Source organism: Patagioenas fasciata, chromosome 7 (assembly GCF_037038585.1).
Source record: "Patagioenas fasciata isolate bPatFas1 chromosome 7, bPatFas1.hap1, whole genome shotgun sequence".
Taxonomy (NCBI): Eukaryota; Metazoa; Chordata; class Aves; order Columbiformes; family Columbidae; genus Patagioenas; species Patagioenas fasciata.
This window is the reverse complement of record NC_092526.1, coordinates 24,878,139-24,890,593: the sequence shown is the minus strand read 5'-3', so window position 1 is coordinate 24,890,593 and position 12,455 is coordinate 24,878,139. Positions and strand designations below refer to the sequence as shown.

The following is a 12,455-nucleotide window of genomic DNA, read 5'->3' as shown; positions in this document are numbered from 1 at the left end:
CCAGACTGCTTGAACACTTGTTCTTATAATAATGCCAAGAAACAACAAAACCCTTAATTTTTCCTCCCAAACAAATTCTTGTTTTCTATTACGCTTTCATTTTAAATAAAAAGTAATTGATTTAAGGGATGAACAACTGACAAGAACACATAATGGAAAAATCCCACAGTGTTATTTTTCCAAGATGCCAGAAGGGGTGGGTGTCAATTTTAATTCTTTTTTCCACACTTCTTTTTTCAATTCTATTAGAGAACATCAGGAACGATTTTCCCTACACCCTCTCACAAAATTTGAGAAACATACTGTGAGAAACCCTTAATCATAAAGAGCAAGATGAAGTGGGGAAAAGAAAAAAAAAAAAGGCAAAAGGCTCTTACCAACTGTAACACGAAGATAAAACAAGGAACTGTCAAAAATAAAATGATCTTGAGACTGTTGTTGGTAGCTCCTGCCAGATTTAAAAGAACTGCACAAAGAATCACATGTGAAAAGTTTTATAAAAACAATCCTGCAGTGGAAAAAGGTTAGAAAGGAACAGGGTGATGCTAGTGAGAAGACGCTGTTTCAGTGCTATTGCTGCCATTATCACCTACTTCTCCAAAATCAGTCTATACAATATACATCAAGAATGTTATGATTAATAGTCAATTAACTAGTTACAAATATCTCATTCAAGAACCATTTCTTAAGTGTTTCTTACATTAATAGATCAGAACACAGATGACAACAGTTTAAACAGTGTACATAGAGATTTATTAGAACAAGCACTAATAGCAGCAGTGTACAGAGTGATGGAGACAATGTACTGTATGCGCTGAACAATAATAATTATACAATTGCACTTCTTCAGAGATCTATTAGAAAATGCTTTTCAGTAAACAGTTTCCCAAATCTAGCATTGTTTGGATTTGCCTCTGAGGAAAAAAATACAAAAAATATGCTTTTTTTTTTTCTTTTTTTTTGGTAAGGCATTAGCAACATTCATTGGCAGGCTAAACAAGTCATTTGTACATGCATTATCCAATTACATTGCAACAGGTAAAAGAGCATCACGTTTCCTCAAAAACTAGAATTGTCTGTGTGTTTTTCGGACACAACATTCTGGTAAATCCAGCTTGGCTTAAAGGAAACAGATGACATCTTTCGTTACATTTTAGAGCACAACATAAACTATAGCATAGCCAAATTCACCTTTATTTCCTACCAAAAGCTGTAGGACTTTCCTCGGTTGGAGTTGGTATTATGGGTATTGTGTATGCCACACATCGCTGGGATATAGTCTTCATAAAAATAATTTCCTTCGTTTACTATTCCCCCTACTACCACCCCCCTGAATCGTGTGGCCAAAAGATGCTCGACTGTCATCAACATTAACTACTGTATGAGCCTGGTTTTTATTGCATGAGAGGTAGTCAGCGTGAGGCCTCGTCTGCATTCTGCATTACTACAACAGCATGTTCAAAACCAACTTACAATGCAAAGACATACAACAAGTGTTGCAGCTGCACTATAGGGGAACTTAAAACTGCGGTTTTTTACTGCTACTTCCTAGCTAGGTTCAATCTCTGAAGTAGCCAGAGAACTTGATATACCAAAAAAAGCAACTCTATTTATATGCTAAAGCCTACAAGGAGAGAGGGGAGGCACTTTCTCACATTCATGCTTTTCTAGATTGAGATTAGGAGTGTGCTCTTAGTTAGCCACCCCCTTCTTCACAAATCAGAAAGATTAATCTCCTTTTTTGATTGGCACACAGTACTAACAACCCTCACTCTGGGCTGGCACCAGCCTGGGTAAAGTACAGGGAAACAGGAATTGCAAATATTCTTACAATTAATCTGCCAGAGTGAGACATAATATAATGAATTATCATTGACTTAATCTCCTGTTCTTTCTTCCAAAGGCCATAAATAATTGAGCTTTGCAGATACATGAAGTTAACTGTTTTTTAAAAACTAGATGCCCCAGAATAAGGTTCCAAAATGCAAGAGAGTCAAAGGAAAGTCAAATATATTGCTCTGACTGACAAGCAGCCAAACCAGCTGTATTTCACACATTTATCTTCCACAAGACAGTGCACATGTTCAAAATCAAGCTTAAGTGTAACTAGTTGAATAGCTAGGCTTGAGAGTATGTTAGGCCTACAGCTGAAATAGATTTGGACAGCTAGATCATCCACTCACCTGGGAGCTCACTGAGCAAAATGGAGTACCAACAGCAGCTCAGCCTCATCTGCGTACATGCTCATTTCATTGAGCAGGTAGGAATTAAAAATCAAGTACCCCAAAGCCTGGTGTAACCAGGTACATTGTTTTAATTTCTTAGGATGTCACTGTTGAGCGTTTCCATTTGAACTTTAGTATCTACATATTTTAAACTGAATTCAACGAGACTATTTCAATGTTTATGTTAAGTATATATTGATGATTGTGCAAGATCAGAGTCCAAGCAGATGAAGCAGAAAAAGAAATCTCAAATGCGCATTGCTGATTAGCTCTTGTGTGTGAAATAAAAGTCTATAGATTTGTAATATACAAATTATATCCCAACTATTTTATTCCTTAGCTGATGATGCTTAGTAACTGTAAGCAATACAATTGATTTTACAGGTATGATTACAGTCAGTATTTGGAGTCAGAATTAATAAGATGTAAAGAATACTCATCATGAAAGATACCCAAAAGATGTGAATAGTCAAGCACAAATGAATGCATTTGCAAGAAAGCAATCAAGATCAATCAAGAGTATTTTTTTTTAATGTTAAATTACTGAACGTACTATGAAGGACTAAACTTGCACTTTTAAAAATTGCGATACTTTGAGTAGTTTATACAGTTTTCAAAACAAATATTTGCAAATTGATTTTCTATTGAGTTATTCAGAAATTACAGTACTGACTTTTTTTTTTTTCCCCAGTATCCTTTTCTTCTTCATCTCATTATGGAAGTCCATGGTGAACTTCTTAGCATAGAATTAAGGGTGCTGCAGGTGAGGTTTAATATTACAGTGCTCAAAAAATAAATATTTGGGTAGCTGGGTACATAAATACTGGCTTTTCTTTCTTTCTTTCTTTCTTTCCCTTAAGTAACAGTTCTCTATTGCTTTTGAACAACAGGACAAATTTTGTCTGGTGCATGTAGGAACAGAGACCCTTCCCAGTTAAAGTCTGTTACTTCCCTCTAAAACAGACACTGTGGATCCAGCACCCAGAAGAAATACTGGCTCTGTATGTTAGGTTTCTAGAAACCAACTATTTGCCTTTACAATTCATTTTAAAACCCACAAACCAACTTTTTGTATACCTTTCCAGCTGACATAATAGCATAATCACAGTGGAAGGACTCTGAGGACCTCCTTTTACAAGTATACTACACAAAGAGGTGTACAAGAAATCAACAGATTTGGGGGTTTTATTGTAGAATAAGCACAGGCATACGGGTAAATCAGCAAAGAATGCTTTTTATCTATCTAGGTTTTGATGTTTTGGCCTGCTAAAGAATTGATGCAGGACTGTTTCACATCTGAAATTAAAGGCTGTTAAAAGCAAAGAAGTTCAGTAAGGCAATGTAAAATTTACAACTAATCTAAACCTTACTCTTCCAATGGCATTCTCAGAGTCTGAGCAAGGTATAAATACTAAAATTTACTACATTTCATACATGTGCGTATGGGATTCTAATCTCACCAAAAAAGTGTGACATTATTGCCAATTCGTATTAACTTTGTGCAAAAAGGAAAGAAAATACAGAATACTTTGTTGTTGAAATGCTGAGAAATCGTAAGTCATCAAACAATTATAAAAAGGAAAATAGATAAAGACCCAATGAAGAGTCTTGCTACTAGTTACAACAAAAAAAATATACGTAATATCCTAATACAGAACTATCATAATGATCTCTCTGGATACCACAGTAGTTTAATTCTATGATGGCTGTTTACGTGCTAAAGTATTCGTATCATACAATCTAGCAATAGCAGATAAAGAACAAGAAGTTTTTTATGCATTTTGGTGAAGGAAAAGATTTCAAACATCAGATGCTAGCAGCTTGACTTCTTACTCATTTTATAGTAAATAATGTAGACATATACCAATAAACAAAGAAGAGTCACATCCAGAAAAGCCCACTGATATTTCTTTTTGGATGAAATTTTAATAAGAACTACAGATCGACCCTGCTGTGAGAGCTGGAGATTTAGCAAGATCTGAGCATTAGGTGCAAGACAGAAGCACCTGTGGAGTCCCAAACATCGTTTAATTTTTTAAACTTAAACTTCACATGTAATTAACTCTTAGTGAGGTACAAATGCCTGAAAACAATCAGTTTAGAAATAATTATAAAGGGACAAGAACGGTGCTTTTGCTAAACAGAGGAAAAGCTTAACTAAGGTAGAAGTTGCTGTCTTTGTGTTTATGCCTGCAAACCTACTCATCAGTACTTATTTCTCAGCTCATAGTCAGGTCTTGTTTAAGACTCAGCTGAAAATAAAATTGATTGTGATCTGAATTTGTTATATTCTATATTTCAACCACTACAGAATACGAGTAACATTCATTTCAAGAACTAAATAGATGTAATCTCAAATTGGAACAAGAATTTCAATGTTGATTCAAGAGAGGTGACAAAGCAAGTTAAATATGGTTATGTATAATGTTATTATTGGTGCTCCAATTTTAAAATATTTTATAAAATGTTAAGCAAATTAAAATATAATTGAGGATTTCATCTGTATTTCATCAGTACAGTTAAAGAAGCTATCCTGATTTTTCCCTTGCCTGGAAAATACCGAGGATTAAACACATTTGTTTTGTTAATGTTACTGCACTATTCCTTGTTCAGGTGAATTTAATAAAGGAAGAGAGAGAGCATTCATCACAGGACTACTAGAAAAGAAATCTGAATTTGCAGTCCTGAGTCTGACACCGATTGTCCTGAGTGGACCTGACAAATCAATCCCTGGGCCACAAGTGTAATCAGTCACACAACTTCAGAAAAAGATGTTGCATGTGCAGCTACACTGACTGGCACAAGGAGCGCGGACCTCAGTGAAGAAGTTTTGGTTGAATATTTATCACTGTGTATGCTGCTCTTGTATAGCACTTACATCAATTTGCTGCTCTGGGTGTAAAAGACAAGTTACCCACTTCTAACTTTTTGAAGGAATCTCCTCACTTCTTCCCTTTTTGCATCCCTAATATTCTGGGACACCAACATTATACATTAGCATAAGCTGTCCCTCTTTCATTATTGCAGACCATTAAAAGCAGCAGTCAATATGGAAATACGTTTTAGTGTTTCATAGGAGACAGCATCTGGATCATTGCTCCAGGAGTAAGAAGAAGTAGCTTCACCATACTTCAATGAATTATTCATAGGACAAGACAGAATATATTACACACTCATGATTATATATTTCAACTTTATGGTTTCCTTGTTTATAAAATATGTAACTCTCTTTTTCCACATCACCAATGCACCTTCAGCCAAATGCTGGCTACAGTCATTATTTATAAAAGGAATTAAAACTTTTCTTCACCTTCAGAATTAATTCTGAGCAAATGTCACCAATCTTCCCTTTTCCATGCTGTCATGCATCAGTGGAAAGAAAAGTGGTATTAAGATAACCTGCCTGAAATTGATTCAACAGCTCTGCTAATATTTTAGTTCATAAAAGTTAGAAAACTTTATTCTGTTACAGCCGTGCCATTGACAGAGCTCCTGTGACTAGTTTCACTGTTCTCCGTTGTAGTCCCTCCTTCCCTTTTCTAAGGTTTTTTCCAAGATCGTAAGGAGGAAAAAGATGGAAAAAAAATTAAAGATATGATGAGTTTATAACACCACGAAACCCAACAAAGGAGGATATGGGTATATAAAACACCTACAAGTAAATTGCTATTACTTTTTAAACTTGCAAGATACCATATAAAACCCTTTCATAAAGGGACTTCCCGGTTTAGGGGAAGAAGGATATAGATTACACCAAAGCTAACAAATCAAGGTGTTTTACGTTCCCTAGTTTAAAGAACAAACAATGTATCTGCTTTTGTAAGTAGACTCCTTACAATATATAGTATCTGAAAATAAAATAAATTGCTGTAAAGAAGCCATTTCTCTGAGCTTACTGGGACTTGCAACATTCTTGAGGATGCCATTCACTGTTCTAATGGAGCTCAGGGAGGTAGCCTTCCCAAGAATAATTAAACCTTTATTAACACAGTCTAGATTCTTCTGTTAAGAACAACAATAACAACAACCTTTTTCCATGAAACTACTTCTCAGTGATACCAGAATTATAATAAAAGTAACCACAGATAATGGTTTTAAACTGAAAGAGGGTAGTTTTAGATTTGATATAAGGAAGAAATTCTTCCCCATGAGGGTGGTGAGGCACCGGAACAGGCTGCTCAGAGCAGCTGTGGATGCCCCATCCCTGGAGTGTTCAAGGCCAGGCTGGAGGGAGCTCTGAGCAACCTAGTCTAGTGGAAGGTGTCCCTGCCCATGGCAGAGGATTTGGAACTAGATGATCTTTGAGGTCCCTCCCAACCCAAACAATTCTATGATTGATTGATTCTATGACTGTAGCCCAGCCTATCTTGATTTTTATCAATATAAGCTCTAAAGAGAAAATTCAAGTTTTATACAGTTTTGATGACTGATACTTTATGACAGACAGGAATAAAACCCAAGATGATATCTTCAGCCCCAGCAGCTGCCAAGGTAAGTGGTTATGACACAGTAAGCTTTCTTAGCTTTCTCCCAGGTGTGTGTATAACACAAGATGACTGGTGAGGCTATTTCAGTGTTTCTTACACAGTTCTGTCAATATTAATCTTTCCCCCCAGCTGGAACAAACTCTCTGACTTAAACCCTCCTGTCACTTTTGCATATGAATACAAACACCCTTTCCTTTCAGGTGGATTTAATCTGAAAACTCTACTTTCACTAGGCAGTCCCAGCGTTAGTAATGACATCTAAAATAGAATTAATTCCTCAGACTATGACTGCAGCCAATGGCATGTTAAACAGCTACTATTTATCTCTGCACCAGACAATATTCAAAATCCTTTAAAACAAGAAGACCAGACAAACCTTCCCTATAGCAACAGGGCTTTGCTAGTGAAAGGAAGTTTTTCAAAACTCACAGAAAATTGGCATATTCAGCCCTCTTGGTTATTATGAACCTCCCCTCCCTTCCAGGTATTTCTAAAAATTCAGATTTTTTGAGAGAAACTCTTTGAGCAAGACTGGATTGTGTTGCGCTCCACCCTGCCTGGTTCAAAGGTGAGAAAATCCCATGTTACCTCCATGGGAAACAGAGGGCATGGCCCAGATGCAAGCTCCTCATCACGTGTCCGTGAGGGCAGGACCAGCACTGGCACCTAGTGTGCCTTCAGGTTTGTGTAATTTGTTTCCATAAAGCTCTGATAATGTTCAATAGGGAATTAAGGGAAGTATCTTTCAAAACTGTGTCATGTATACATACTGCAATATCCAACATATGCCTTGTATGTGCTATTCAAACAACCCACAAATGCCATACAAGATCATTCAGTCAGAAGATCAAAATGAGAAAAAAAAAGGTAACATTATTTGTAAGATGAAAGGAATATTATAGTGGGAATTCACTTTTAAAGCCAAATAGCAAAAAATATTTTGCGCAACTTAATCTGTCTGAAGAATAGGTGTCTAGATGACTTTAATCACAGTCATACTATATGAAAATAACTTATATTCAAATTGTATCTCCCAATGAGGTAACGATTTCTAATATGCAGAAAAATCTACCATCTTGTTAATACAGACCTATAATATGAATGAAGTTCAGTCTTTGTAAGACATCATATTTGGTGAAAGTAGCTATTATTAACCTATCATATCCGCATACCAGAACAGGGAACAAATTTAGGTTCACTTTTAAAATATTAATTGAAAGTACAGTTCACTATTGTGAAACTAAAGCAGAACGGTCGTGTATTTTTTATAGAAATAAGTGTTTTTTCAGGAAACACAGGAAAAAGCAAAGGGTATGTCTTTGTAGTGAAAGTTAGAAGTTCTTAAATTGTTTAAAAGTTTATAAATGTCAAATGCTTTACACTAATTTTCATCACATACCAAACCTATAGCAATTAAATCTACTGAGTTGGTATTTTTCGTGCCTTTCAAAAGCAAATACTGCCTGGATAAATGGAGTGAAGTGGATGGAAAACTTCCCAAATCCCCAGGCTTGAAGGGCATGGATTGATCAGTGGCTTGCGCTCCACTGGCAGCGAGAGACAAGGACAGTCCTTCATGGCCAATTTTGTGACCCATGTCAATCAACATCTCACCAGTGACCTGGGCAAGGACACAGATGACATACTAACAAGTTTGCAGATGACATTAAATCAGGAGGATGAGATGGCATGTCAAATGGCAGAACTTCAGCCAGAAGGACACTGCTTGGCTTGAGGACAGGGCCAGAAGACACTTCATGAGGCTCAAAAGTGCGAAGTTCTGCACCTGGGGCAGAAAACCCCCCGTGCTGGGAAGGGGCGGTGGAGCAGCCGCCCTGCGGCAGAGCAGGTTGTCTAAAATTTATCATTTGGATAGAAGCCTCCAGACCTACCCTCTGCTAACACACTCTCTTTAGAAACAGCACAAAGTATGTCACGATGTCCCCCAAGGTTACAAGAAAAAAAATAATAAAAGATTTTGCAGAGAATCCAGAGGATTCTGTACTATAAAAAACTGCTTTATGGTACATCTGCTAGCACTTTTCAATTTCTGACAAAGACTGCAAATATTTTGTGATACATTGATTTGTGTTTCTTCTACTTACTAATTAAGCAATTTAATATTCAGTAAGCTTAAAAAGTGCCTTTGATAGAAAGATTTAGCACATCACAGATTTTTGTTAATTCTAAAAATGTTAATGTTAGTTTTCTTTCAATGACTGTCAAATAAAAATAATGACTGTAAAAAATAATCAAATCAGTGATACCATCTTTAGCACTCACTGGGTTTCAGTTTGAGTTACAAATAATGGCATTTTAAAAGCACTAGCAGAACACTGTAAAACTAAAGGCCTTGCTTCTGTATTTAAATTACAAACCTGCTTTCAAAAAATTTGAGGACTTACAGTTTCTGTCTCTCAAATGTAGTTGCAATCATGCTCACATAATGCTTTCTAATATCACGGTGAAGTGCACACAAAGATTGGAGCATGAGGTGGGCAAATGTTTAATAATGTTGTTTTTAAGGAAAGTGACAGAGAATAATTAACTGCTATTTTGCACACAATGTGCCAATTTGATTCGTAGTGTAACGTCATTAAAGCAAGTAGGTTGAAGTTTCCCAAAGATGGTTAAAAACCCAAACTTTGATATATTTTCACTTTCTTATAATAACAAGTGCAGAACTAAAATTAAAAAAAAAAAAATAAAAAAAGAAAAAAGAAAGTCGGACTAGGCTCAACTAGGAAAGAAAAATATATTATTTGAATAATTCAAAATTTTCTTCGGAAGAAATCCCGTTAATCTGCACACAGTTTTTTTTTATACCAAATATTCATAAGTGATTCATGAGCAATCACAATTCTTAAAAAGTCTACCTAGTATTTTCTTTAGGGTTTCCTAGTTCTTCCTCATAACAGAGCTGTGTGAAGAACCTGGAATTCATTCATAGCTTGTTGCTCTGCCAGTTGCTTTGTGATACAAACAAGGGGGAGAACTAAAGCCATATTAAATACTCAAAGTAATCTCAGTTCTGCATGAACCCGACTCTGCAAAAGGAAGAAGAAGGCGGAGAGCTGGGCAAGTGTAGCAATCTCCTGAGAAATGTTCAAGCAGCTCTGTGGGCAGGATCACAAACCTATCTAATGCTTTTTTTAGGTCTCAGTACTGGAATCAACCTTAAATAAAAAAAAAATTCAAGTGTGCTATGTACACTCTGTATATGCAGAAATAAATACAGTGTATATGCATGAAATCTAACCTATCATCAGTGCCTGCATGTAAAAATACATGCATAAATGGAACACTAGGTCACACCATATGGAATGCAGTTTTTACCTAATAAAATTACTTTTTTCCATTTATTAAAATCTGCCCTCCTACTGCTTAACGTTTCAGAGATTTTCAAGTAGAAAGTGCCAAGCCTTCTCCCACATATGTTAACTGAGGCTTAGCAACATATAAGAGACTTGGTTCTTAATCAAAAAATATAGAATCACTTTCTGAAAACCTGTAAAACATAATTTTACACAAAAGCTATTTTGGCAATGCAAGTAGTAGTTGTTAGAGACAACACATGGGAGCCTCTACCATACTCTCAAATATAAATTTAGATAAGAAAATGGATGAGGAAAAAATGGAGCCAGTAAAGTAAACAATGTGTGTGGCAGAAAATAGTTGCATTTACAGTACTATCCAGCTCCTAGAAAGAAGCCAGAGACCTTCCCCATGAAATATTTCTGTGCTTTGAATGCTGCGGCAAAGCTTCTGGGAATTCTAATTGTATCAGCTTTTACAGGGAAATGAGATTCACTGTGAGACTATGTCCTGCCAGTGGCAAAAGTGATGATTGTATCTCAGCATCTAGAGCCATTTAGAATATGAACTTTCTGACTAGCGATTCATGTGCATTTATCACGACTGTCTCACATTCAAGCAGTTCACAGTTTCTCTTCAGTCTGATTATACAGTCAGCTTCCCAAAGCTAAAGCAGGTACAGTAGATCTCACTCCTCTAAAATACAGTTAAATGTTTTGTTGTCTTTTGATTTTAACTAATGCAGGTTCTCCAATACTTATATCATGATAAAATCTAGTGCTTTAAAAATCTGCCCTTCACACAAGCCTAAGCATACGTATTTTAAAGTTACTTACTGTACATCTTCATATTTTGTTTAAGGCATGAACAATGGCATATGAATGGGAACAGCTTCCAGAAAAGCATATCTTTTTGACAAAGGCCAGTCCAAACACATCACACCAAAGGACTAACCTGAAGCCAGAAATGACACTGTTGTAACCCAAGAGTTTTTAACAAAAATAGTTGAAACAAAATGGAATTTTTCTCTTCTTCTTTTTTTTTTTTTTTTTCCCATTTAAATTACATTACTCTTAATGTCCATTTAAAGCACCGGTTGCAGCTTTGCGTTTACCATCTCTTCTGAGTGACTTTGGATAACTCATCTGCTTCTTTTATTGTGAATTTTCAGTGTATTAAACTTCAAAAGGTTTCTTTTTTTTTTTTCTTTTTTTTTTTTTTTTAATGGCTGCTGCATAATTAAAAAGATCCAGAAGTGGTCAGGGGCCTGGTCTAATGCACTTTCAAAAGTCCATTATAAAGATGAATATAAATGCAAATGACAGGTTTTTCCGCAGACCCACAAACCACGCTTAGCTAAGAAACATATTGTGCATAGTTATTTTTTTCTTCAAAGTGATATGTTTACTAGATCTACATTCTGAGTTTACCAGAGTATGGGAATTTCTACTTTACTAAAGCCAGGATCCTTTCGCAGCTCCCAGTAGGTGTCATTGGTAACCCAGGCTTCTCTTTGATTAGCATCGATAACTTTCCTGTAGAAAGGGAAAAAAAATAAAAAGAGGAAAAAAAAAGTTCTGACCATAAATCTCTGTTCTTATGCAATACGAAATCAAATTCCATACCTCTCTGATCCAACCCAATACTGAACCTGATTCCATATTTCTAAAGAATACAAGAGCAGTCAGGAGTTTAAATATAAAAATCAACCTCTACCTGTCAGAAGTGGAAGGTTTAGAACAGCCAAGATTGCAAATCTGTTGCCTGATCCCTGCGAGCAGGTCTTAGAGCCACATACAGCATCTTTGGCCATTACACATTCTGATTGTGTGAAGGGGATCAACCAAAAGATCTAGCTTGCAGAATCCTAGTGTTTTACCATGTATATTATTTCCTCTGTATTTTACGCATCTTCCACTACAAAACTGCACCAAACTCATTCAATCTTTTCACTTCAAAGTTCTCATGCTAAACATGAGGCTATTTGGTATGATTATCCCTTGTTTCAGAAGAATGCTTAATTAAAACAAAAACAAACAGAAAAAACACCCTCCAGTCAAAATTAAACTGTAATTTAAGTGTGTGTATATATATAAGTATATATATACGTTACAGATGTATGTATGACATTGTTGTTTAAGTCACTATTTGCTACCTTGTTTTTGCAATGACTTAAAATAATACCATAGTTCAATCTTATATCCTAATATTATACTTCCATGGCACTTTGGAATTCAAAAAACATTGACCAAGAGGTGCAGCAGACTTGTACAGCTGTTGCTCATTGTAAGAAAATGACGTTTCAATTATGAATCTTTAAACTATGTAAAAATTGCTTCAGGCAGAGATCAGGTATCTGATTATTTTTCTTAAAACTGCCATTTTCCAGGCTTTCACAATTAACAGACTACATTGGTGATAATTCTTG

The 12,455-nt window shown here is 35.8% G+C and overlaps 1 protein-coding gene across 5 annotated transcripts in view; it reads right to left on the bottom strand.

Annotated features, from left to right (window-relative positions):
- Positions 1–901: 901 nt before the first annotated feature.
- Positions 902–12,455, bottom strand: part of OSBPL6 (oxysterol binding protein like 6) — a 104,522-nt gene continuing 92,968 nt past the window's right edge. For all 5 annotated transcript variants that reach the window (XM_071811137.1, XM_065840877.2, XM_071811138.1 and 2 more), the window contains one exon: positions 902–11,562. In XM_071811137.1, the coding sequence (XP_071667238.1) occupies positions 11,454–11,562 (109 nt within the window). In that variant the 3' untranslated portion in view covers positions 902–11,453. The remainder of the gene's footprint in view (positions 11,563–12,455) is intronic.